The sequence below is a fragment of the Micromys minutus genome (assembly GCF_963924665.1).
Source record: "Micromys minutus genome assembly, chromosome: 21".
Classification (NCBI taxonomy): Eukaryota; Metazoa; Chordata; class Mammalia; order Rodentia; family Muridae; genus Micromys; species Micromys minutus.
Genome location: NC_137956.1, coordinates 21624146 through 21652028, shown reverse-complemented (window position 1 = coordinate 21652028; position 27883 = coordinate 21624146). Strand labels below are relative to the sequence as shown.

Genomic DNA, 27883 nt, shown 5'->3' with positions numbered 1-27883 from the left:
TCCATCAGTCAACTACTGAAGACAAGAAGCTCTTTTGAACTTAGAGCCTCATGAAGGGACAGACATGGAGACTAGTAACTGCTCCATAGAACTATGTGATAAATGGGCAACAGCCACTGCAAGGGAAGGAAGAGGATCTAGAACTGACAGGAAGGAAGCCATGGAAGACCTCCTGGAGAAACAAAGCAAGGGCAGAGCTCTGAAGATACCCAGCCATTCCCAAAACAAAAGCTAGCATTGAGATGCAAGAAAACAGGCTTGCACTGGGCATAGGGCCAGTGTGCTTACAGCATGCACAGAAAGACATACAGGAGGAGAGGGGAGAGATCACAGAAGTGGGGGTTACAAGGGATTTCCTCTACAGTGGAAGGCATCTACTTGTTAAAATGTCTCCAAAATACTTGGATGTGGAGTGTCCATACTAGATTTATGTCTCATCAGATCATCCCTGAAATAAATTGGAGGCAAAAGAAGCTGAGAACAAAGGCTACCTGCTTGAGCTGATAAATGCTGAGAGTTGAAGAAAATGGAAGCAGGAAGACAGGAAGGAGAGAGCAGATGCAGACGGCACCCCAGAGGCAATGCCGCAGGAGCTAGTAACAGGCTGCAGGTAGAACCAAGCAAGCAGTCGTGTCCAGGAAGACCCCTGAGTGTCTTGTGATAACCAAATCTTTCCCCTCAACAAAAGTATCTCTCCCGACTGTGAGGCCATCTGGCAATGTCCACGGCCACTTCCATTTCCAAATGGAACCCACCAATTAACAGAAATGATCCCTTACATAAGTCCTAAGGGCCAAAGAGCAATCAACTGAATCAAAGTATGTAAACCATGAGAGAGTCCCATCTATTCACCACACAGAGCTACAAAATGTCACATACAAAACTTCAAGGTGAATAAATGAAGCCATGATTATTAGGTGGTATAATATTATTCTTGGGAAATATTTTATCCATACCAAGTACTGCCAAACCAATTAATAACAGCTGAGTCTCCATATGCCAGAGCAATCAGGCCTATGACTGGATATTAAGAAACAGTGCCTTCACTCACACCCAATTTCTATGTTTCTCTAATACTCATATGTATTTAAATTAGAAGACAGAAAGGTCAACTTACCATCTTAACATCGGAAAGCGAAGCTGAAAACCATACAGTTCCTAACTCCATTTGCATTAATATTCTAATAATAACATTTCTATTGATTTCTAAAGAAGATTGTAAATTATTTTATATTTATACTAAAAATCACAACCCATATTCACTTTAATGTGTCATTCTGATTCATTTGTGACAAGAGAAAATATACAGATTTTCTTCACACCAGTACAAAGCAGTAAGTGTGGCCGTCGTGGTGTAATTTAAGATGCTGGGGTGTCTTCATAAAGGACTTCATCTACCTTCATGTCGTGCTCACCCACTGGGATCTGGGGACAGATCTGCTCTTTAAAAGCCAAAGCCAAGGTGTAGGGCTTCACTTCCTGATGCTGTGCACAGCGCTTCAGGTAGGTGTCATAGTACCCCTTGCCCCGCCCCAGCCGGTTGCCATCTTTGTCAAACCCGAGGCCAGGAAGGAAGATGAGGTCAAGTCCACCTGTGGAAAACAGAAATGTACTTGGAATATCAATGGTTACTTCAGGACTGCTTCAGGATAGCATGTTATTTCTAATAACATCAACCAGAAAAACAAGCTGTACAAAGGAAATGACTCTGCAGCAATGCTGTTGGGCTGTGCCCACCCTTCGCAGTTCTTTGTGTGCTCTACAGACGTGGCTGTAGCTAGAGGAAGCAACGGCTCAGACCTTCCTTTAACTCTAGCCTGCGCTGACTCCTCACACCTGACTGGTTTGGAAGCCAGTACCCTGGGATAATGACAGATGGAGGATGTGAGAAGGCAAGGGAAGACAGAAAGGAGGGAGCCACTGTCATAGCTGTTAAGAGTATCATGCACTCTTCAGGGCCCGCTCTTCCTTTTCCTCCCATTGACAGGCAAGGTGTGGGTTAAGCACAGACAGCACTGCTGGCACAGTAGACCACAGATGGAAGCCAAGGACTCTCCAGCTCAGGGTGCTAGGAGTAGGTGGTTCAGATAGGTTGGTCCTGGCTTCAAGCAGCTGATCACTTCTATGAGGTGAATCCCACTTCCTGTTCCTGCCATGTACATGTTCACCTTACCTGCTAACATCCCACACTGAAGAGCTCAGATGCAGTCAGATCCCACCCTCTAAGCCTGCCCATCTATTCCAAGGCCTGCTTTCTTTTAAAAAATAAAATAAAAAGGTGACGTCACTGATCTTTCCTCTCCATCCCTGTCCCATTAATTTATCTCTATAGGAATAGACAGTGTCCTGTACATTTGGACCTTGGTCCCAAGGGTCTTCTTTATGGTTCCAGAGCAATTAACTTCAAGCTCCAATCTTCTAAACCTGTAACACACATATATGTTCTATAATTTCTGCCTCTCCACATGTAAAAAGTTGTTTTGTAAAATCTTCAGAGAGGACACGGAGTCCCGGCCTTCCAGACATAGCAGTTCAGTTAAAATAACATGTAACATCGGGCTAAGATGGCATCTCTATCAATTGTCCCAAAGCTACAGAAGCAAAGACTACAGACCCCAACACAGAGTAAGTAAGTTCAGCTGTGTGGTAAGTCCTGGCCATGGGGTATTTTGACTTGGCATGGGCTTTTTAAGAACGTATCAAGAGTTAAGTTACATCCTGGAAGCCAAAAGGATAGCAGGAGTGGTGTTTGGGGAAGGTGCAAGCAGCAGTCTCTCAGTGCAGGAAGACTGGGGTAAGGAGTAGAAGATGTGCACTTCTCTCCAGCGAAGGAAGAACAAATGCCAGGACAATGACACCAGGGTTCTCAAAAATTTTAAAGTACCACTACCATAAATAAGGTCTAGAAACCCTACTTCTAGGTGTTTATCCAAAAGAACTAAAATCAGGATGTCAGCAGATCTTTACACCTCCATTTGTATGTAGAAGTGTACCCAACAGCCAAAAGGTAGAACAATGGAAATGTCCATCAGAGTAACAACCAATCAAAACAACAAACAATAACCAAGACCATGGTGCATGCATATGGCAATGTATTAATCTGCCACACAACTGAAGAAAAGTCTGTAATACTGGACATGGATGAACCATGAGGACTCTATGCAAAATGAAAACAAAATCATATAAACACATGCACTATATGACTCCATTTATATTGGTTATCTAGATAGGAAAACTTTTATAAACAGAAAGTAGAATGCCATTTGCCAGGGGTCAGGGGAATATTCTATTTGATAAGTATAGCATCTCAGCCATACAGGATAGAAACATTCTAGAGGTCTGTTAAGACACTGTTTATAGCCAAAATAAATATGTTCTACCTAAAATTTAAAAGGTTACATCTCATATGGGCTACTAATTAACATAATAAAAAATAAACCATAAGATTAAAGCAACAAAAAGGGATGGCAATAAAACAGCCAGGATATTCACCAGTGCCAACTCATCCGGGAAGAAGGCAGATGTTTGGAGCTACCACATTTATGCTAGTGGAGGAAAGGAACAGAGAAGGAAACAGTCAAGGAAAGCCATTCTCAGCCCTCAAGCTGGAATCACAGTTGCTGCTGCAGCTCCTGCTCCTCCCTGTGCTGGGTCTGCTGCTCTCCCTGGAGTCTATCTTGTAGAGCCGAGTGTATATGTCTCTGTCGACTCGGCTGGACAGCAATTTTCCTTGCAGGCCATAATTTTTTCCAAGTCATCCTTCACGCTTGAATTTTAATAGACTTCTAGAGCACAAAGCCCCTGAAAGATGAGTACATTATCTTCAGACAGATCAATCCTGGCATGGCACCCCCTACTTTAGTAACTCTAAGGTACATATATATATCTGGATTAAAGAAGTGACATTATGGTACAAAATGAATAAGTCTATCCTCATATGGCCACAGCTGGTACAGAGTGAGAATGGCCTTTGGGCCATTGGGTAACTCAGGATCTGAAACTGCCCTTCAGAGGTCCTGCCGTTCTACCTGGGATGCCAGCATCTGAGTCCCTGCCCACAGAACTGCTTCCACCCAAGTCCCTTCTACTATCGGTGCACTCTACTGTGGCCCTGGTTCCAGCTGTTACTTAGAAAGTCCTTTCTGGTATGTTCCCACTTTTGCTATTTTGGTGTTTCTGAATATATATTGACTTCATCCAATGGCTGTTGCCCTAAAGTTCTTTCTGTAGCTTGTCAACATCCTTTCTTCCTTTCTGTCCTCTTCTGCTGCCTGATACACACACACACACACACATACACACACACACACACACACACACACACACACACACACACCCTTACCTACCTACTTACCTCTCTGTGACTCTTCACACTTCCATATAACTACTTCTGAATGCCACCGTTCCCCAGTGAAGAAAGCAGTGGGTCAAGTAAATCAGGTATGGGCTCAGCAAGCTTTCCCTGCCATATATACTAGGGTATGACCCTAGACACACCCTAATGTACTAAGTCAAAATTCAGCAGGAAAAACAGAAAAGCCTTCCTTCTTCATGTGTATTCTTCCTACATGACTCTATTTACAATCAGCAAAGGCTCATTAACAGAACACATTAGCATGGTGTCCACCACAATCCTGACTTCAGTTAACCCCTTGTGCTCTTGCCTCACAGACCTGGCTGGAGTAAAACGTAACTAGGACAGTTAAAGAGTCCCACTCATCAGGATTGCAAGGAGACCTTCTGGCAGAAGTCTCTGGGACAGGCAGTTCTACTGTACAGTCACACCACTGTTTATTTGTTCTTGCTGGGGGCATGCAGTTTCATACTCTCTTGCATTCAAAACTGCAAAGCTAACTCTTTAGAAAACTGCACCAACCTTATACCTTGCATTTGTTTGAAACCTTTCTTTTTCCCATCATTTGTTATTGCTCTGAAAGAGCAGCCTCCTCTGAGGGCAGCTGGTAAGAAGCAAGCCCCATGCTATTTCCTAGCTGTGGGACCGAGGGGGAGTAGCCTTCTGGTCTGTGCTTTCAACATTCCCACCTGCAAATCTGCTTTTCACCTGCTGTCGAAAACACTGAACCACACAATGCTTGTGAGCTAAGTACAGTCCAAGATAACCACGTTTATTATGAGACTTTCTCCTTTGAATGAAGAAATCTAAGGCACCATTTCTTGAACTGGTGGAGAGAGGGATGATGTTCCTCTGGAACTCCTGGTGATATTGGCCGAGTGTCTTACTTCAGTCTTCCCTTAGAACTGGTTGGTGAGTGTATTCTTCCTGCCTCAGGCCTCAGCCAAAGAGAGAGCAAGAAAACTAGGAAGGTGTAGGTGAAGAGCCAGAGTGAAGCGTGTTAAATCCTGTTTTCTATAAAGGGCCAAGGGGCAGATAATTTAGGCTATGAGACCCCATGGACCGTGGGTCAGTTTGTACTGTGAAAGCGGCCATAGGCAGTACATTTATGAAGAACTAGCCATTCTTATTCATTTCAGGTAGAGGCACAGACTTGATCCGCAGGCTACAGTTGCCACCCTGCCATGCGATACAGAAAGTGTCCAAAATAAGGCAGGTCAAAGGAGGACAGGATAAGAACAGTATCTCTTAGAGGTGGCAAGAAGATAATTGTCACAGTAAGGACACACAGAGGATGGGAACAAGCAGAGCTGTACTCATCAGCAAAAGGAACCCTAGGAAACGGGCTTTTAGATAAAACAAAAGGAGATTTTATACATGCTCCTATCCACCCTAGTTCTGAGGATTTAGCTCCCCCTTGGGAACATCATTTTCAGTAAGTTACCAGTGGATATCTCTGACGAGATTCTGAACACAGACTCCTGGGACAGGTTTGAGACTGTTCAGCCACTGGACTGCCTCTGCTCTGACCCTGAGAATAAGTGATGGAGCCCAAGAGATAGGCACAGCCTCCTGTTCCAGATTCTACGGGCACAGTTCTTAGCATTCTTCTCCTCCCTTTGATTCGTTTTATCTTGCATTTCTGGATCACACCTTCTATACACTCTCCTTTAGGAGCTTCATGAATATAACAGTGTAGTCACCCCTCATCTTGTAGTTCTGAATCTACCATTCCTCCAGAAAGCTCAACTGATTATCCCACTGCCTAAAATGCAGGCTTTTTTCCTGGCTCTCCCTTGTTCAAAAGCAGGAATGGGAATGTAGCTCAGTTGCAGAATGTTTATGCACTGTGCAAAGTTTAATCTTCAGCACTGCCTAAAAAGAGGCATGGTACACCATATATGTAATCCCAGCCTATAATTTTAGCAGGAGAATCAGGAATGCAAAGTCATCATTGGCTATGAGACCATCCAGGGTTACATGAGATCCTGCCTCAAAAAACACTAACAATTACAAAAAAAGAAAAGGAAAAGAAAAAATTTCAAAAAGTGTATTTAGTATATCACCTTTAATGATAACATCCAAGAAATCTTTACTTGACTATACAAAACCTCCCCTAGTCTCTTGGATATTACCCTCCACATCACTTCCCTTGTACCCATGATATCAGTTATATCAGTAAGTCCATGTCTCACAAACCCACTTGTGATTATCTGCCTGGGTATCTGTGTTCCAATCCCAAGGCTACCTCATCTAATATACCAATGGTCATATAGCAAGCCTTACTTAAAACCCATGTAATACAGCAATGGCCATATAGCAAGCCTTACTTAAGCTTGCGTGCCATTCTTTTGTGAAATCACCATGCTATAAGCAGCTCTTGCCCTGGGGTCCAGTAAGCAGTAGGAATCCTCCCCTCTTTCTAGGATTCCTTATAGCTCAGCTCTCTCTGAAATGGAAAAACGGAGTGAAGGACCTAATAAGCAGCCTGTGGCTTCTCACCATATCCATGTAGTCACCTGCTTCGATCACTAAAGGAGGCGCCTGACTCTGACCCACAGGGCCTGGTCAAGAAGAGAGAGTTCAGAAGCCAACAATGGCAGTGTCCATCAATGTCCAGCACTCAACTCTCCCCTAGGAATAAAAGAGGTGAGCAAAATTGCTACATCTGTAGGCAGACAGGAGGGTGCAGACTGCTCTTCACACGAAAAGCAATTCAGAGAGCTCAAAGGATTCTTCAGAGTCACCCAGTTCAAAGAGGAAGGTCAAGATTCAACATCTATGCTGTCTCCACTGCTAACAGGTACAAGTGTGACTGAGCAAAGGGATGAAGAAACACAGCCACAGGACAACTACTTTAGAGTCCTGATCAGTGCAAAACCATAGCTCTCACCTCAGAGGGAATGAGGAATAAATTACTCTAAAGCTATGTATTAGTGATCCTGAGCCAGGAACATGGATTCAGGCTATGCCAAATGCCATGTTCTGAGAGGTGGGAGCTAACAGTTCTGTGAAGTATTTATAGTTACAGAACAAAAGAAACTCATAAATCAAAGCATTTCCAAAATACATGGTGGGAGCATCATATTGGCCAGTTACACAGAGAAAAGCAAAAGAATTAGTTGTAGGCTTCAGATGGTATCTGGTAGCATTCGTAACCTTTGGGTTGGTGCAAGCTAGTGGTTTGTTGGTACATTGTTAAAAAAAGGATTTGGCTGGGCAATAAATAACTATTGGAGGGCTAAAGATAGCTCATAATAATTTAGTTACAGATCTGCAGCATTACAACTTTACACAATCATATAAGCTCCAAACTTTGTAGAATTGGAACACAAGTGAGGCTTTTTGTAGAAAAAGGATTTCAGTCTACACCATTTTACTAAGAGATGGGCTGTGCAAGCTTCTAAACAGGTTTAAATCTTGGTAAGATCACATATTAACCATGAAACATCAATCAAAACCAGCTTCACCTAAAACCATGAATAAATAAACATATGATAAAGTGTCCCTGACCTAGTAACACCAAATGTCAATTTAACAGCTGCATGCTACTCTTGAAGTTCATACACGTCACACAGAGACTCAGACATGTTATCAAGCATACTTTCATGGCAGAAAGAATTGGAAATCCTAAAAAGAAACACAGGGTCAGTACCTCATGACAGCTCTCATGATAGACTTAGAAATCAATACTTTGAACTTATCATGGCTGTGTTAGAGCAGACTGATACAGGATGCTTGCTCCTCATGGGAAGACAATAAAGAACATGTGAGGTAATAAAAAAAAAACCAATTATGTGTTGTAATAAGACACAGTCCACTTCTGATTACACGTATAAGTGGTTTTGAAAAAAAAAAAATTTCTGGGCTAGCAAGATAGTTTAGTGGTTAAAAATGTGTGCCATCATGCCACATGGTAGAAGACAAATGACTCTCCCCAACAGTGTCCTTCAGCTCCACAAGCATACAACATGCACAGACATGCTCACACACACACACACACACACACACACACACACACACACATAATAAAAGCAGTTCTTCTTGAGGCAGCAGACAATGGGGAAGAGTGTCAGCAGAGGATAAGACTTAGTCTTATGAGACATTCGGAGTTGCTGAATAATAATAAAAAGTTTAAAATCTAAGTCTACGTTACTTTGCTACTGTAGCTCACCCGCCTTCTGTGTTCCTCTGAAGCCAGAAACTGCAGTCTCTGGCACTTAGCTCCTCATCCTACACCAGCAGGAGATTAAGTAAAGGACTAATTACTAGATACCACTTGCTTGTCAGGCTAGGGGGGAAACTGGAGCCATAAACTTCTATTGAACCAGGAGAAGAGAATAGCACTCACAGAAGGAAAAACTTTTACATAAGCAAATATGAATAAACTCACATAAGTTCATACACTGATTCACACATGCACATTTATACATTTCCATTCAAACCAGCTAATCCCATCTTTCATACATTCTCACAATTACATATTTACACACACACACACACATACATACATTCGCACAATTGCATACTTACACACAGACAGTCATACTTACATATGCATATGGATTAAGAGACCAATCACTGGTGTGGAAAGAACTCACTCATTCTGGATGAAGAATGATCTTCACTGCATAGAGAAAGAAAACGCTTCTGCCTTTTTAATCCTAAATGAATTAAACCCAAGTTTGTAAGAAAAAAACTTTGTCCCTTTTAATAAGACTAGGCCTGCCTTGTTATTAAGAAAAGACCGGTTCTGTCCCATGGTAAGGAGAAGCCTGCCTACTCCTTCCGCTCTCTACAGCTTCTTCTTTTTTCCTCTTAGTTCAGTTTTGTCTAAAAGGTGTTCTGTCTAAAATTTCTCCTCAGTCCAGTTCCCTCTCACAGTTCAATTCTCCTCTGCTCAGTTCTGACTCTTCTCTTTGTCCTCAGCACTGAAACATCTTTCAGAATACATGATCACATGCTAAAACGTTCATCAAAAGTTCACACACGAATCAAATCATAAATTTAGGTAGAAGTTTAAGAGAGAATGTTTACATGCATATCCATTAGGAGTAATTTTCCAGCTAAACATCCAACACCTGTTCACCCACAGGTTCATTGTAAGTAGAAAACCATAACTAAGATATTAGTGAAGTTTTGTGTAGATAAACGCAGTCAATATTTTATCTTCTGTTCTAACACCTATAATAAATCGTTAATTCCCCTTTTATGACCTTCGTTAATTGTTTTACAACCTTTTGGAATGTGCTCTGAGTAGGAGAAAGTGGTTACTATCTAAAAGCTATTTACTGGTTACACATGGGAGACTGGCAGAGTTCTCATTGCAGTGTTAATTATCAGAAAAGGACCTAATAGCAGTCCCACTATAAAAGAGCTTAATTATTACTAACATAATTTTAGGAATTCTTAAAGATTCATCATTAAGTTTTACAAAGTCATCTATTTGTCTATATATCATCAGTACAAGACAGTACATCTTTGTAGATCTGCAGAGATCTGCTCAAAAGGGGTGGGCTAATACCTTGTGATTGTCATATATGTCTAATAATAACAGGAAAAGCATATTAATAGCAGGGATCTTTCCTAAAATGAGCACTCTTTTGGCCTTGCTGAATAAGAGCAAATCTGTCACAGATTATAAAATCCCAGGCAGTCATCTCAGGAAGATCACCTGCTAGTTATTAGCTTGTCCTATGATGGCTCCTCACAAATCTCTAAACCTATGAACAACTAATCCACCGAATCACCTACTGGAATCAGGTAATTAAAAATATTTACATAGAAAATGCATTTTCACTGGGTCTCAACATGTACGAGCCAATGGGAATCTTAGTGTAGAATCATATACATCTGAAGACAGGATGACCCCTGACTGTTCACTTTGGCATAGTTAATAATAACATTCTTGCTTTGACACAGGCACCAATGCTTGTACCAAAATACAGAATCAACATTCATTACCAGAACACTAAGCCAACCATACAACACCAGGTAAAATGTATTCCTGGATATAATGGGACATCCTGCTGATACCATATGGATCACAGCATGAGACAGTCTATCTATGCCTTCCATGAAAACCTAAGTACATTTTGAGTGCAAGACTATATTTAATCTCATGAACATGATATGTTGAAATGAAGAAAGTAGTTATAGACATAGATTGGAATCCAGAGGATACCCACTGAGATTTTCAGAGGTTTTGAATCCCTGAAGAAAGAATTTGATCAGAACCATATGTACAGTGGTAGAAATGGGGGCCATGTCTTAAGGCTAGAGAGCAACTGCCTTCTCCCACTTTTGTACATTCGTCCCTTACATGCAGCCTTGATGGGAAGAATTTCTGTGTTTCTGCCAGGTCACTTCTCTTATGTAAAGCCTGATGTCTCTCTGTGCCCTAACCTTCTTCTACAGTCCATGGGAGACAGGAATTTAGATTCTTCTGGGCAACACTGAAATGCAGAAGAAATTAGAAGTGATATGGCATAAGTGCTGAGTGTTTCTGCACAGCAGAGCAACCTAAAGACCCAAGGCCAAGAGCTAAGATGGCCTGTGAAAAGTCACCCTTCTCTCTGTAATGTCTGTGCATTCCTGTGAGTCTGCCCCAGGAAGGACACACAGAAAAGTGGCAGCCTCTGAGACAAAGGGGACTATAAACCTTCTCACCACTCCTTGTTAATCACATGGTGCACAGGACCAGAAATGCAAAAGCTTCTTACTTATCAACCTTCTATGTGAAGCCAAGAGCCTAGAAGACTGTCTAGAAACCAGTCAAGTGCACTGGCCTCCAGATGGACCACTGGATGCAGACTCCCACAACAACCATGCGTAGCTAGAAACTTCTAAGTAATTGAAGCTCTCCTTAAGCTTTCTTAAGACTGGAGAAATACCAACTTTACAGAGTCACTAAAAATGCCTATTCTCTGTTGACTCTTAAGTTCTTAAAAGAGTTATTTAGGCTTTTCTTTAGCACAAACCCCATCCAAGAGCAAGACTAGCTCTCTACCACCACCTGCTGTTTGCTAAAACTGCAGGCAGGAGCCATCCACGGGAGATGTTCTGCCAGGAGCAGTGTGTTGGCCGCGCAGACTCTCTGAAATGGTGGCTCTAGACAGGTGTGGTGGTCACAAAGCACTTGCTTTCACAGAGGGTCTGCGGCAAGTGTCTGTTTATAAGAAAATCAGGAACAACGCATGGATACCTGATGCTCACTGCCCACTTGACAAACACATCCTCATGCCACCTGCCCACAAACCCCACGGGACACGTCATCATCGGCTTTCTCCGCATGGGAAAATCAAGATTCAAGGAGATAATGTAATTTGACAAAGTCATGTAGCCAGTGATGCTGAGGCTCCAGTGTTGGGGAGGATGAGAGCCTTTTGCTGGAGGATAAGGCAGGCAAAGAGTATTTACGAAATCTGCCATGGCAGCAGGCTCAGTCACACGGAATATGGCGCCCATACTAGTCAGGTTTGGGCCACAGTGTGAGCAGACAGCACACAAACTGAAAAAAGAAACTCAATAAAGGGACCAGTAAAAGGACTGGCCACTCATATGCAGTGACTGCTGGGGAACACTGGACATCCAACATCTTCAGGGGGTGGGAACAGGGAGAGTATGCCTATGGTACCAGCAGGAGAGCAGCTGGAAGGGCTGCTGGGCAGCTGTGTGGGCACTGCACCGGGTACAGTGTTAACCCTCCAGCTCACTTGACATCATCCCTAGTCTCTAATGTGTCGCCCTCTGTGGGTGTGTAGCAAGTGTAAAGTGAGGAAGACTGAGTCCAATAGATGCTAACAAGCAGACCCAGCAATGTTTGAATGTGGTTATTATTAGCGGTTACTTCTGGGCATGGAGACCGGTTGTTTTTCATTTTTACTTTATGTCTCATCTTTATGATCAAACACTGCTGATTTGTTCATTTGTTTTATCTTGACAAAAATGACTGTCCTGGTGCTATAATGGAGTAGAGATTACTTTGGCCTATAGCAAAATAAGAACAAAAAACAACAAAAGCTAAGTCTATGGTAATGATAGCAGAGCTATTCCTCCCTTCCCTCATAGACATAGTTGGAGGACTACAAGTTCCTCATCTAGGATTCCAGCCATAATCCCACAAATCTGCTGTGTACTCTTAGGAGATGCGACACTATATAACAAGAGGGGAGGTTAACTGAAAGTGGTACCCCATGACAGAGTTTGCACATCATCATTTATGATGGAGAAGGATTTTGCAGTGATGTAGCTGTTGCATTTGGGGGCTACACACTCACCTGAAGTAGTTCTTTCCTTTTAAGTTAAGAGAGATGGAAAGGAGCTCCTGAAGGTATAGGAACCCCTCACCCATGTTCTTATAAACAAACTTATTGGCTTACCATGTTGGTCTAGGGTGGGTTTGTTGTTAGGACTACATCTGGGTTAGGTAACTGCTATTTTATATCTTCCCAGGAAAAATAAACACAAAACAGAACACAGCTATTTCCTTTTAGTAAATGTATGTGTATGTATGTATGTATAGTGTGCATGTATGTAATGCATGTGTGTGAATACTCTAAATTCTAGTTTTAACCAGGAGATAAACTTCAAAGCATGTTAATTATTCTCTTAAGCACTTAAAAATATAATTATATCTTGGCTAACACTTTATCTGAAAATATACTGCTGATATTAACTTAACAAGTAATAATAGTCTGACATTATTTGACTAGACAGCATGCCCATCACTCCTATCCCTAAGAACAACAATCGTAACTATATCTGAAAGATACAAAGTCACTTGCCAAGAACCAAAGTGGGAAGAGGTGAACCAATTCTGTGTGGGTGTGGGACAAAAACAGGGCACAGCTATTTTCTTTTAGCAAATGCATATATGTATGTCTATATGTGCATGTGTATAAGTATGCACTCATACAGGTACATTTTGTGTGTGATTGTATGTGTAGGTGTGCCAGAGAAGGGCATCTACTGTTCTATCACTCTTTGCTTGATTCTCTTGTATCCTCTGAATCTCCACAGTCCCACAGCACTGGAACAGCAGGCCTGGCTTTTTGCTTGGGCTGACAGTTTAAACTTCGGTCCTCAGACATGTGAAGCAAGTACTTTTTCCTACTGAGCCATCTCTACAGCCTTGGATTCTGTAACTACACAGGTTTGCTACCCACAGCCTCCCTGCCAAATGTGGCTGTAAAGTTTCACTGGAACCCAGCCACACTTTACTCTGGCCACTAAAATGGAATAGCCAGTCCCTGAACGTGCAGTATCAGCCACTAAGCCCCAGATACTTACTGCCTGCTCTTTCACAGAGAAGGGTGCCAGCCCTTGCCTTGAGCATCTCCCTTAAGGGCAAAAAAGAAAATCAATCCTTCAGTTCTTCCTATGTTAGAAGATACAGACTAAAATTAATATTAAGGAAGGGGGAGATTAAGTTGCTTTCAGTACAAAAAAAAAAAAAAGTTCAGAGGTGGTATTATCTTAATCCAAATGACATTCCTAAGTGGTATTTCTACACCGAGTTTGGGGAGACTCATTATCATGCATAATCAGATGGGTCCAAACAGGACAAGTGGGAAGAAGTGAAAGATTTTCCTGTGCTTTTTCTCTAACCTGAGTCTCCTCTGGTTATGTAATAGAAAAGAAAGAAAGAAAGAAAGAAAGAAAGAAAGAAAGAAAGAAAGAAAGAAGGAAGGAAGGAAGGAAGGAAGGAAGGAAGGAAGGAAGGAAGGAGAGAGAGAGAGAGAGAGAGAGAGAGAGAGAGAGAGAAGGAAAAGAAACTTCAATGTCTTGGATTTATTTCAAATTTAAGTTAAAGATCTTTAGAACTTTAAGGTTACCTCTTTTTCTGTGTGACACAATCAAGAAATAAATGAGAACCACAGAAAGACAAGTTCTGCTGAACCCCACTTATACATGTGTAAAGCAGTCAAACTCAGAAAGGAAAGAACTGTGGTTGCCTCGGGGTTGGGAGCAGGGGTGTCGTCTCTCCCGGCAGAGTTTCAGGTCCCCAAATGGAAATCATAAGAAAACTGTTGCACAACAGAATGGACTTAACACAGCTGAAATGAGCATTTCAGAAGAGCAAAGATGTAGATTTTATACTACGTGCTTCTTTACAATAATAAAAAGAAACAAATACAATAGGAGAGGAAGAGAAGGACTGGGGGTCTGGCAGTGTGAGTGGTTCCCTCACATGTGTGAAACCACCAGCATCAGCCACAGGCATCAGGAATTAATCAATTAAAATGTGGCTTACTCTAGAGCAGTGGTTCTCAACCTATGGGTTGCAACCCCTTGGGATAGATAGAATGACCCTTTCACAAGGGTCGCCTAAAACCACTGGAAAACACAGATATTCGTATCACAAGTCATAACAGTAGCAAAATTACAGTTACAAAGTAGCAATAAAAATAATCTATGCTTGGGCTTCACCACAACATGAGGAACTGTATTAAAGGGACCCAACTGTATGAAGGTTGAGAAGCACTGTGTAGAGTAATGAAGAGTGTCTTTCATAGGTGCAGGGAAAGAGTGCTTGCTATCTATCCTACTTTGTACACGGGTAGCTCTCACAGTCATAATCCTAATCAGTTACAGTGCTGCCCGTTTCCTCAGCCTCAAGAGTTAAGCAAGACAGAAACTGCTTGCTGCCTTCTTTTTTACCCAAATGTTTAACAGACGCTTGAAAGCCAGGCAATCTCTCTAAGTGAGCAAACGTAACTAAACTCAGTCTGTTTCTTCTCTAGCATGTATAGGAAGTCCAGAGCTCACTGACATGAGCTGTGTGCCACTGGAACAACTCCAACTGCTGTAAGATAAAGTAAGTCAGTGTTTTGACATAGTACCACATAGGTCTGGACCATCCTTCCCCGTGGATTCATGTGTGTTATTTTCACCCCACTTACTATCTGTCTCAATTGGCCTTCTTATGGTGGGTAAAAACACTTCAGCTTAAAACCCTTAATTCACAATAAAACCAGCTAACAAGAAAGGGGAAGGAGAAAAAAATTTCACAAAGCTTTAGGTTTATCAAAAATTCAATGCAATCAAGTCAATAACTAGCCATTATTAGTAAGTCTATAAATATGCTAGCACCACCCAAGGAACTACAAGAACATGGGACAAGTATATGCTAACAAGAACTAACAACTTTCTTAGCTAAAACCACACCCAAGAAGTTGAGCGTAAGAAAACACCTAAACTGTAAGGGATGGAGTAGTGTATGCCAAGGCCATAAACAGAAAGAAGGTCACTGTACCCAACTGCCAAGAGGTCAAGTCCAGGAAAATGACATTCAGGAAGTGGGTGCTGGAAGAACAGACTTTCCAGGGATCTGGAGGAGGGGTAGCAATGGCCTGTGATACCAAAATGAAATAAACAAAAGCATAGATTTGGGGAGCTTGCATGTGTTTGGCCTCTCAAAAACTAGATAGCAAGGGCATGCATATGGACCATGTTAAAAAGTGCCTCTACTGGGCTAGTAGAGAAACCCACTAAATTCCAAAGACAGAATCAGTGAAGTCCTCAGGCAGCCTAGCAGGAAAATCAGGTAAATCCCAGTGGCTACAGAAGGCCAAACTGAATCTCCAAAGAAAATAAACTCCACCACTGTGAGATGGAGACGGCAGAGGAAAAGTGAGAAGCATCTTTGAGACTACAGAAAGTCTAAAATCTTTCCTTGCATTTAAAAACACTACATTATCCTCTCCCCACATAAGCAACCTCATTCCTTATGGAAATGTAGTATTAAACTGCACGGGATGCCTATATCCCCTGGAGCACTATGAAGGGAAGCTCAAGAGAAGGTACTTACTGCTAGTTATTGGTTTGTAAAGACCCCAGGAACCTGTACCCCATGTATCCTGCCAGACAGTCCCTGGTTTTTCTTTGGCCATAATGAAGAAGAAAAAGAACATATTTTGCCTATTACTTTATGCATTATTTTAAAAGATAAAAGATTTCTTAACAGTACTTTTCAACACAGAACTAAATCATTTGTGTGATTTGCACTGGATAACGCTATTAGCAGGCAGAATTCGGGAGTAATTCTACTGGTATCACATGAGCCCTGTGGTCAAAGGAAGCACAAAATGGTTTTCAAAGGTCACTTTCACATGTAGTAATTCCATATCCAGCCAGCTGCTTTCAGGTACTTCCAGCTAATTATACAGTTGCAGAATCTAGCATTTTATTCATCATGACGGACCTGCTATCTGTACACCTAAACAAATGAACAGCATTCACCTCTTTCTCCTCCAAAAGTGGGACATCTACTCTGGATTATCCTTTTTTTTTTTTTTTTTTTGTTCTCCATGATTTTGGTAACTATTTTTAATCACTCTCTAAAAATGGAGAATCTTAGAAACAAAAACACTTGGCTTAGCTTCACCATTCACTGTGTGACTTTGATGAATCGTTTCCCACAGAGGCCCTATTCCCTTACCAACAGGAAAAAGACTGACTTGGATGGTCTCCAGTTGGCCCCCACCTCAGTGACCCCAACTGCAATGTTAAACGACTAAGGGACATACATGTGGAGACTGTGGACAAAGACATTGCTTTAGTCTAATGCATCTGTGAAACACTGACATCTGCTGGACTTAGAGGAAGGTGTGCAATTCATCCAACACAGCCTTAGGAAATCCAGCTTGTACACCCCATTTTGAAAACAGTTCGTCAAGGATAAACATTTTCTATAAAACCAAAGCTTCAATGTTTGTTTTCATGACATTTAAGAACTAATTTAAGATTGTAATGATTCTAAAATTCTTTCAGAGAATCCAGATTCTATTTAAAAACTTGAGACTATGCTAGTGTGCTTTTTTATACAATAGGGGGAATGGCACTTTAAAATATAATGGAAGCATCTAGCTATGGTGGCATGTGTTTAATCACAGCTCTAGGATAAAAAGAATGATGGCCAATCAGAGATATTCCCTCTCTCTCTGGAAGTTTAACCTGGCTAAAATGCACTTAATACACTAGTGGAAGTGTCCAGAAGCAAGGTTAGAGGCACGTGGACACGCGGAAGATGCTATGCTAAGAATCTGTTGACCCTTTGGACCTGTTTTTATCTTGTCATCCAGTAAGTTTATTCAATGTACCATCTTATTTACAATAAAAATTTTAAAAAGTTCTGACAGGAGAACAAATATACCAAAACATCCTTACTAACTCTTTAAACTCTTTAAAATTGAGAATGTAAAGATTTATTGTATTATTTTAGATCTGTGTAGAGGTGTGCATATAGCACAGATGCCTGTGTAGGCCAGAAGAGGGAGTCGGAGCCTTTGGAACTAGAGCTGTCAGATGCAGGTACTAGAAACTAAGCTCAGATCTTCTACAAGAATAGTACCTTAACTGCCAAGCCAATTCTCTAGACCCAGAAAAAATGTAAATTTAAAAGCCACCAGGTTATTTACACAGCTATGCTGAGACACTGAAGGGCACCTCTCCATTGGCATGCCATGCCTACACTGGTGTGTACTATTTTTGACCTACTGAATCTGTCTCTGTCTCCCTCCTCTCTGCTCCACCCCACTCTTTCAATACTAGTGCTTGAATGTATATTAATATTTTTCTTAGTAAACTCCAACTCTGTTTCAAATTGTCCTTCTTATAACTCTTTTCTGTGGTGAAGTCAAACATCCTGACCCCCGTGGAGGGGGATCCCTAAGAAGCCAAAGACAAAGACTGAGCCAGAACAGAGCTTTGTCTTCTTCCTCCTGTGACTGCTACCCAATTAGGTGATGTCATTTACAAGCCCAGGAAGAAAATTCACCTGAATATACAGCCACAGAGCTTACTTTGTTCATTAGACAACAAGTAAGCAAACCAAAACAAACAAACAAAAAAAAAACCAGTATTTTGCAAGTCTACAGAACTCTGACAAACAGGAACTAACCTGATACCACTGACCCAACACCTCCCTATAATCTGCATAGATATAAATAAATAAAGGAAAATTCTGGATTTCCCTTATATATAGGTTTTGTTACCATTAAAGCCAATGAAAGGTAAGGGTTTCCAGAAGTTTCTTGTAGTAGAGGCAGCTAACATTCAACCACTGCCATCAGCTCCATTTCCCTTCTGGCTTACTGATGTGATGTGATGTGATGATGTGATGTGATGTGATGTGATGTGATGTGATGTGATGTGATGTGATGTGATGTGATGGCGTGACGTGACGTGACGTGGTGATGTGATGTGATGTGATGTGATGTGATGTGATGTGATGTGGTGATGTGATGTGGTGATGTGATGTGATGTGATGTGATGATGTGATGTGATGATGTGATGTGATGTGATGTGATGTGATGTGATGTGATGTGATGTGATGTGATGTGGTGATGTGATGATGTGATGATGTGATGTGATGATGTGATGTGATGATGTGATGATGTGATGATGTGATGTGATGATGTGATGTGATGATGTGATGTGATGTGATGTGATGTGATGTGATGTGATGTGATGTGATGTGGTGATGTGATGATGTGATGATGTGATGTGATGTGGTGATGTGATGTGGTGATGTGATGATGTGATGATGTGATGTGATGTGATGATGTGATGATGTGATGTGATGTGGTGATGTGATGATGTGATGTGATGTGATGTGATGTGATGATGTGATGATGTGATGTGATGTGATGTGATGATGTGATGTGATGTGATGTGATGTGGTGATGTGATGATGTGATGTGGTGATGTGATGTGGTGATGTGATGTGGTGATGTGATGATGTGATGTGGTGATGTGATGTGATGTGATGTGGTGATGTGATGATGTGATGATGTGATGTGATGTGATGTGATGTGATGTGATGTGATGTGATGTGATGTGATGTGATGTGGTGATGTGATGTGGTGATGTGATGTGGTGATGTGATGATGTGATGTGATGTGATGTGATGTGATGTGGTGATGTGATGTGATGTGATGTGATGTGATGATGTGATGATGTGATGTGATGTGGTGATGTGATGATGTGATGATGTGATGTGATGTGATGTGATGTGATGTGATGTGATGTGATGTGATGTGATGTGGTGATGTGATGATGTGATGATGTGATGATGTGATGTGATGTGATGTGATGATGTGATGTGATGTGATGTGATGTGATGTGATGTGATGTGGTGATGTGATGATGTGATGATGTGATGTGATGTGATGTTATGATGTGATGATGTGATGTGATGTGGTGATGTGATGTGGTGATGTGATGATGTGATGTGATGTGATGTGATGTGATGTGATGTGATGTGATGTGGTGATGTGATGATGTGATGATGTGATGTGATGATGTGATGTGATGTGGTGATGTGATGATGTGATGTGATGTGATGTGATGTGATGTGATGTGGTGATGTGATGATGTGATGTAATGATGTTATGATATGATGTGATGACTGAATCTGCAGAAGCCATTTCACGAGTAGAAAAAAAAAAATGCCAAGAAGATGGTAGCCCACACTCTCATCTTATACTAAGAGGCCAATGTCAACAACCATGTGCCACTGAAATTTTCTTCCCATTGCATAAAAATAAGTAATAAATAAGCCCCCTCCTCCTTCAAACTGGACTTCACAAGATTTCTGTTTGTTAGTGAAATATCATTATTAACAAACTGCAATAATCAAATATATTAACCTATGATGAAAGTTTTAATAAAATCTGAAAGTTCTAAAGTGTTTGTGCTTAACCTTCTTAATGCTGTGACCCTTCTTACTGTAAGAATTTGTTCAACTTTCTGCAGTGCCTATATCTGAAGAAAATTTTCTCTGTGAGGCAAAGAAGGAAGCTACTCCAACAGCCACCACAACAGATAAATGTGAGAAAAGCACATATGAAAATGACAACTGTTTTGATTTACTTTTAGCTAAAACAAGCCATTTCAAAACTTCAAGTAAGATCAACAAATGTTTCTGTTGTGTAAAGGAGATGTTTAAAATTTTCCTAAAATACTTCCTGTAAGACAAGAGCTGTTACAAATCACACTGAAACACCAAATTATGTGCAATCTTTAGCAACCTACTTTTTTACTTAGTAGAAGCTATGCTAAAACCAAGGATTCTCTCCTGAGCATATTACAGTTCTGTGTGGCTGTGTCCCTGAGTTTCTGCAAATGGCTGGAACATCGTGGCCTGGCACCAAGGCTACAGGCCATCCCTGGCTTTCAGTCTAACAAGTAACACACTTGTGTGGCCTACAAAAGAGGAGATATAGCAGACATATTGTCTTCATCTGATCTGAAGCCTAGCAACTATATCAATGTACCCAAGGGCACAGAAAGAACCATGGTAGAGTTGGTCGATGTAACCAACCGACAGGAGTTATGATATTCTAAAGACAGACAGTTGTGGTCATCCCAATGGCTATTAGGATACTGAAACACTTGCTGCCAGGGAATTATAATTTCCCTAGTAATATCATCCTTCAAGGAGAGAAAGTCCAGTGCCAATCAGAAAAGAAGCTCTTTTCTGCTTTCACATGAAGGAACTGGGGATAAAGGGCCAAGCCTGGTTTGTCGAGCCTTCTGGAATCTAAGCCTTTGACCCTAAATACACCATTAAGAAAACTGCAATTTCTGTTTCTTACCAACCTTTAACACAATACCCCTCACAAATACACAAGGCCCCCAAGCCAATCCTCAGCCTCCACTGCAGGTGTGGTAACATCTGCAGCCAAGCAGCATTCTCTTAACTCAACGACTTTCCCAAACCATCCCTAGGAGAAGGAAAATTCCAGGACCATTCCACAGGAAGGCCCTGACCAAACCAAAAATAATGTTGACATTTTACATATGATACAAATAAAAAGCAAATCACACCATCTATAAAATAAATCCCATGTATTCTTTGTAACTTTTTAAGTTCAGGTTTTCTTTCATGGTTATAAAGGACTGATTGTCTATTCATCTATATGAGCACTGTCTGAACTTATAACAAATTCAGATTTACTTTGAGAAATTTCAGTATGAATCAACATGTTGCCAAAGTTATTAAGGTCAGAGCATAGACCCTGGCAACTAGAACAAGCCAGGCTCAGCCACTGCCTTCAAAAGGTCAGTTACACAGACAATGGTATAAAACAGAGAAAGGAGATTAACCCAGTGTAGCCACACTGGAAGGAGGAATCAATAAAGAAGTTCAACCAACCCTCTGCCTTTATTTACTCATTTAGTTAGTTATTCTGTTAGTTACTGGGGAAGAAAGCACATGTCACCAAACACGTAGGAAGTCAGAGGTCAAGTTGCAGGAGTCAGTTTTCTCCTATCATATGGGTTCCAGGACTAAACTCAAGCTTATGAGGAGGAACTTTTACCTACTAAGCCATCTTGCCAGCCCCAAGGTTTACATTTAAATAGCAGGCAACCTGTGGTGTGGTCATTGCCTATCACTGTTTCTGCTCCAGTTTCTCCTTCAAGGTAGTCTGGAAAGATGTCAGAATTGTTCGAATCTCTCCTTGGAAAGCAAATTCCTCCCCTGGGAAGCACCTTCAGCTTTTTCTATCTCTTGGCATGAAACTTTTGGGAAAAGTCAAATACTGTAAACCTAATACAAGAATACCTTACATGAATTTTTTTGCTTAAGAACTTGTCATTGCAACTGTGGCTACACAAGTTCACCCTTTGTTAAGCTGAGAAAAGGCTAACCAGAAAGACAGTAGACAGCAAAGGCTGCAGCAAAGACAACCAGGGCTCTCATTGTCTTACCTCGAAGTTTGATTTAGGCTTTAGCACTGAACTTGCCACATTCTAAACTGCTAATGCAAGTAAAACTGAACACTAAGTGGGATGTGAAGAGATAAGATCGAGCCTGCCTGCTCACACATTTCTGCAAACAACAGTGGTGGTGAGGGGTGGGGTGCGGTGGGGGTGGGGGCTGCCACATACCACAACTGGAAGAATCTAAAGCATCATACTCTATTCCACTGCAGCTTGGGCTGTAAGTATCACAGTAGCAAAGGTCACTGGTGCCACCAACATGGCATGGGTAGAGAGCAAAGGATGAAGATGAAGAAGCCTGTGTTGGGAAAGCACATTTGCAAGACCAACCCCTGAACTTCAGTGTTTTCAAGATTGGATATCTTTTTATCTGACATTTATATTTGATGTACAGTATAAGTCAAGATACTTTTATTGACATAAAATTTCTATCTCTCCAGCAATAGTGTGAGTCCTTTCAGTCTTTCAGTGTGGTTCCCGAAGTCCTTAGATTCTTAGACATACAATAGATCTGACCAAAAAACAGATACAGATATCTGGTGGAAGCCAGAGAGAAAGTGTATGCCCATGAGCACAGCACTGGAGACAGGCAAAACTTTGAGAGACTGAAGACCAGCCTCAGCTAGATATTGAGACCCTGTCTCACAAAGCACACAAAGGGGAGGAAAAAAAAAAAGATTTGTATTTGAAGAAAAAAAAATCTGATGAAATTATCAAACCATGCCAAGACATCAATTCTCCCAAGTTGGCCAAGCATGATCATGCTTAGCTTCCAAGATCAGAAGAAACAGGATACACCAAGGTAAGAAAAAGATGCCTTACCAGTAGATAAGGCCTCCTCCCGAACATCTCCCTCACCGGGCTGATGAATATTCCAAGATGTCTTGGGAAGTAAAGCGATTTCTTCAGGTGATGCTAGTCTCACCATGTCCATGTGATTGCTCTGGAATTGGTACCGAGGGATGAAGCAGATTTTGCCTTGTTTGAAAATGTCCTTGATGATTTCTTCCGTCTCAATTTCATCTTGCATGCTCAGAAAGATGGAAATTCTTTTGGAATTTTGATACTGACTGTGGGAAATCACCTAAGTGGGAAATGATGGCAATTTTAATTTTTAAGGCTGTATTCTTCATAAACTAGTAACTTTTCTAGCCAATTTCTCCCTTTTGTCCTTGGCCTTCTTCAAGGACAGTGATGCGGGGAGTTGAAGCTACATCCTGATACCTGGCTTTTATTTAGAGCCTCAAAATTTGCATACATGATTCCTTTATTTCTCTTCTAAGCCTATCTTTGGCCCCAGGGAAATTCCTTAAGAAGACACAGGATGAAAAAGCTGTCTATCTTCAGATTCCCAGATGTGATCCCAAGTTCCAGTTCCTGACTGTACACCTCAGAGACTTACTCATGGATTTGGGGATTTTTTTTTTAATTTGGATCTCACAAAATGTCTAATCCTTGGATCATTGGACATTTCTCCCTTCGATGTTACCCATTCAAGTCCGACTGAGACCTAACCTTACTGAGCTCTGCAGAACCTTTGCTCCATATGTAGGGACACACAACTCAACACTTCAGTGTATATGGTGAGTCCAGAGTCAGTCACTGCTTATGTATTCTAAAAGGAGGATTCTGAATCCATCCACAAGCTCCCACAGAGAACATACTGGTAACAATCTACTAGCTCAACCAGTGCCATTCCATTCAATTAGGTGCTCAGATTTCCTAATGTTAAGAATCCATGTTGAGTGGAATCTCTTCATCGGGCAGTGGGGGCTAAGCTTTGTTCATAAAGTCCTAGGCACTTACCCAGACTCAGAAGTTGGCCCCTTACTCCCTGTGTCCATTCCTTTTCTGTTCTCCCCTGTCCTCCAAGCTAAGAAAAGAAGGATAAAAGCAAGGGCAGCTTACAAATATGACTGGCAGAAAGATAAAGGGGAAGAGAGCCAAGTTACACCGTATACCAAGGGAAGAGAAAGAGCAAAGCACAGCACACCGGGGCTATGGAAGGAAGTCAACCCTGTAAAGCTGTCGGGAGCTGTTGGCCTGAGTAAAGCAAATGGAAAGGTGAAACCCAGATTTGGAGCAGGCCTGGGGCTTTTGACACCACTTACTGTATCAGCAAGTATTTTTCTTAATCTCTTTAAAGCAGGGTGTAGATAACCAAGAGCTGAATAAGCAGAAAGACACACAGCTGAAATTCAGTGTGAGATATGCATATGCATTTGCCTTCCTTCCTCAAGCCCATTTCCACACTATGTGTTAGGAAGGGAGAATGAAGACAATAATTCCTGTAAGACAGAGGAAAGATGAGACTGTTTATAGACAAAGCAGCACTAAAATGTGGACAGAGGAGGTAGACAGAATCCATTCCTCCCTTAGGATCCCAAACAGTGTTTGCACAAACACAGGGATGCTTGTAGCTAACACACTTTCATTCATAAATACATAGAGACAAGGGCCAGGGGTTTCAATCACCATTGGTGAGAACAAGGTCCTCAGCTGAGGCTCACTACCCCCAAAAAACATAAATATGCATAGCCAATAAATGATTTTCAACCATTTTGAAAAGCCAAAATACAAAACAGAAGGATTTTTAAACATTAAAAAATAGAATGGAAAAATGATTTAGTGCAAAACAGGTAATTCAAAAGATGGAGATTATTTTTAAATTCTAATTAGTTTTCTTAGACAAACTGAAGACAATAACTGAATCCATAAAATATTAATAGACTGCTAAGGAATCAATAAGAGATCTAAGGAACAATCACTGGCCATTAACTTTAAAACTGTGAAATAAAAACAATCTAGGAAGAGGTCCTGTGAGGGAGACAGATTAAGAAAAAAAAAGAAAAGTAGTTAAGAGACACAGAAGATTAATCTAGACTTTTTATTACCTAATTAAAAAGAATTTCTGAAACAAAGAAAAACCAGTAATCAAGACGTACCGATTTAAATGAGACTGAACACCTTAGGCTCATACATTTCAATGTCTTGTTGTCTCCTCAAAGGGAGAGATATAAAACCTGTTTTTCATCTAGAAGGCTGGGAATGAATTTAATTAATAGCCTGGGGCCTCTGAACTATCTGTCCAGCCAAGCCACTGTGGCTTCCCCAGATTCTTCGGTTTGTCTCAGTTAGCCTCCCTAGACCTTTATCTACAGCATTGTTTCGCAGTCAACAGAACCCATCTTTATGGGAAATGCCATGTGTACTTTACAAATGGGAGCAGATGTAGTTAATAACCGGGTGACCTTGGCACTATCTGTATGACTGGGACCACATCAAGACTCTTGTTACATGGAATCAATCTTTAGGATCCATCTCTATGGGAGAAGACACATGTACCTTGTAAAGAGTTTCAATATAATTATGGCTTAAGCTTTGTTCACACTGGATTGAGTTAATTATAACCAGGAGGCTTTTCCCAAAATGTAATGTGCTTAATTAAATATGCCTAAAATAAACTGCCTGGTGTAAGACTCTAGAAGTTTGAACCAGCACCAGTTACTGAGGCGTGGTGAGCCAGACCTCCTTGCTTCATGCTGATAACACTCTTCTGGCCTCTGTGGTCACAGAGACCACCAAAGTGGGCTTTGAGGTTCCAAAAGCCCCCAGACTAAGGCAGGCCCAGGTCTCTCACTACCTCCATCTTGTGGATAAGAAGTTAAGTGTTCAGCTATTCTCCAGCACCATGCCTGCCTGCCTGTGCCTGCCTGCCTGTGCCTGCCTGTGCCTGCCTGTGCCTGCCTGTGCCTGCCTGTGCCTGCCTGCCTGCCTGCCTGTGCCTGCCTGCGCCTGCCTGCCTGTGCCTGCCTGCCTGTGCCTATGCCTGCCTGTGCCTGCCTGCCTGTGCCTGCCTGCCTCTGCCTGCCTGCCTCTGCCTGCCTGTGCCAGCCTGTCTATCTGTCTGTACCTGCCTCTTGCCTTCCTCCTCTGCCCGCCTGCCTATCTGTCTGCCTGTCTGTGCCTGCCTGCCTGCCTGTCTGTCAGTCAGTACCTGCCTCCTGCCTGCCTGCCTGCCTGCCTGTCTGTACCTGTCTCCTGCCTGTCTGTCTGCCTGCCTGCCCGTCTGTCTGTACCTGCTTCCTGCCTGCCTCCTACCTGCTTGCCTGCCTGCCTGCCTGCCTGCTTCCAACCAAGATGGTCACAGATCAGTCTTCTGAAACTGTAGGCAAGTCCAAATTAAATGCTTCCTTTTATAAAATTCTTTGGTTATGGTATCTCTTCACAGCAATAGAACAATAACTAAGCCTCACGATATCATACATAAATAAAAACATTAGTCTGGAATTAGTATTGGAACCCATAGGTATTGGGCAGAATAAGGAAAAAAATAATTAAAAACTTGAAATAAATGGATCAGTCAAGTTGGAGTTGAAAATATTTTAACATATAATATATTTAAAAGTTAGGTCTAGAGAGATTTGTTTCAGCAGTTTAAGAGCACTTATTGCTCTGGCAGATAACCTGGGTTCAATTTCAAGCACCCACATGAGGACTTACTACCTTCCTTAACTCTATCTAGTTTCAAAGAATCTGGCACCCACTTCTGACCACAGGCACCAGGCAAACACACATATACTTATGTATGTGCAAGCAAAACACTAATACATATCAACTACAAATAATGCCAACCATATGGGTATTTTCTTTAAAGTAACCCCATTGAGGATATACTGAAGGAAAACTAAGTAAGAAAGGAGACAAAACATGGCAACGAGTTCCAGAAACCCGAACTCAGAAGCAGCAACCGAAGGTATAAGCGGCTGTGCAGTGAAATGCAGTCAAATCACAACGTGAACAGTAATCTACTCATAAATAAAACTCAGAGTCTAGTTTGCCAAAAAAAAAAAAAAGACCCAAATTCAATGTATGCTCTAAATATGTACAAATAAAAGTCACAATAAAATAAATCAATAATAAAAAATAATTTAAAAAAAATCACTGAGCCATACCCCCAGCCCTACAATTTTTTCATTTGTCTCCTTCCTCTGCTAAATACTCCAATCCGTTAAGGGCAACAATCATGTTTGTCATCTCTATTACCCAATGCACAGAAAAAAAAAAAAAAAAAAGGTTTACTAAGTGTTCAACACAAGCGAATGGATTACATTTAAACCGGAGAGTGTGGGCGTGCAGACAGTCTCTGCATCTACTAAAGCTGGCTGTGATGCCTTTCCTCACAATAACAAAATAACTTTTGGTTATTTTGGATATGAATGAACAAACCTGCCGGGAGCCAAGCTCCCACAGAAGCTCGGGAGCCACCCACACAGTCCGCCCCGGCCGCGGAGCGCGCGCCCAACAGAGCGCGCACGCGACCCGGACCGGTGCGCCTGCGCAGACACGCGAGCCCACCCTTCCCGGCATTTAACTCCCGGCAGTCTTCCCCGCACCTTCTGCGTGAGGAGGCGAGACTGGCGCAGCCGTTCCTCCGCGCTCAAGGCCTGCAAGCGCTGCTTCAGCTCCGCCCGCAGGCCCCGCTTGGCGCTGTTTACAGCGACCGCCGCCATTTCCTGGCAAGCACCGCCCTCGGCCACGCCCATCACCCTCGGCCACGCGGGGTCCGTAGGTCGGAACTCCAGGGGCCGGACTCCGGCTCTCAGGTCACGCCCCCTTCCTCTGTAAACCAGCAAAGGTGCACAGGCCACTCGGGCATCTGAGCAGACTCCCGTCGCGTGGCAACCAATAGCCGCTTGCTGCGGTGTCCTTGACCTTTCGTGCTTGATAGCTGGGGATTTTACACGTAGCCCCAGTAAGCTTACGTTCTCTCACAGCCCACAAAAGGTAACCCTGCTT

At 41.9% G+C, this 27883-nt stretch overlaps 1 protein-coding gene across 2 annotated transcripts; it reads right to left on the bottom strand.

The window, feature by feature from the left end:
• Positions 1 to 65: 65 nt before the first annotated feature.
• Positions 66 to 27610, bottom strand: MTHFS (methenyltetrahydrofolate synthetase). Of its 2 annotated transcripts, none has more exons than XM_080934185.1 (3): positions 27481 to 27610; positions 22907 to 23168; positions 66 to 1592 (listed from the first exon to the last, which is right to left on the bottom strand). In XM_080934185.1, exons 1-3 carry the CDS (start codon positions 27595 to 27597, stop codon positions 1360 to 1362), a joined length of 612 nt encoding a protein of 203 aa, XP_080790311.1. In that variant the 5' UTR covers positions 27598 to 27610; the 3' UTR covers positions 66 to 1359. The 2 variants fall into 2 exon arrangements, with proteins under 2 accessions (XP_080790311.1, XP_080790312.1); XM_080934186.1 differs by lacking the exon at positions 27481 to 27610 and adding an exon at positions 23891 to 23931.
• Between the last annotated feature and the right edge of the window lie 273 nt (positions 27611 to 27883).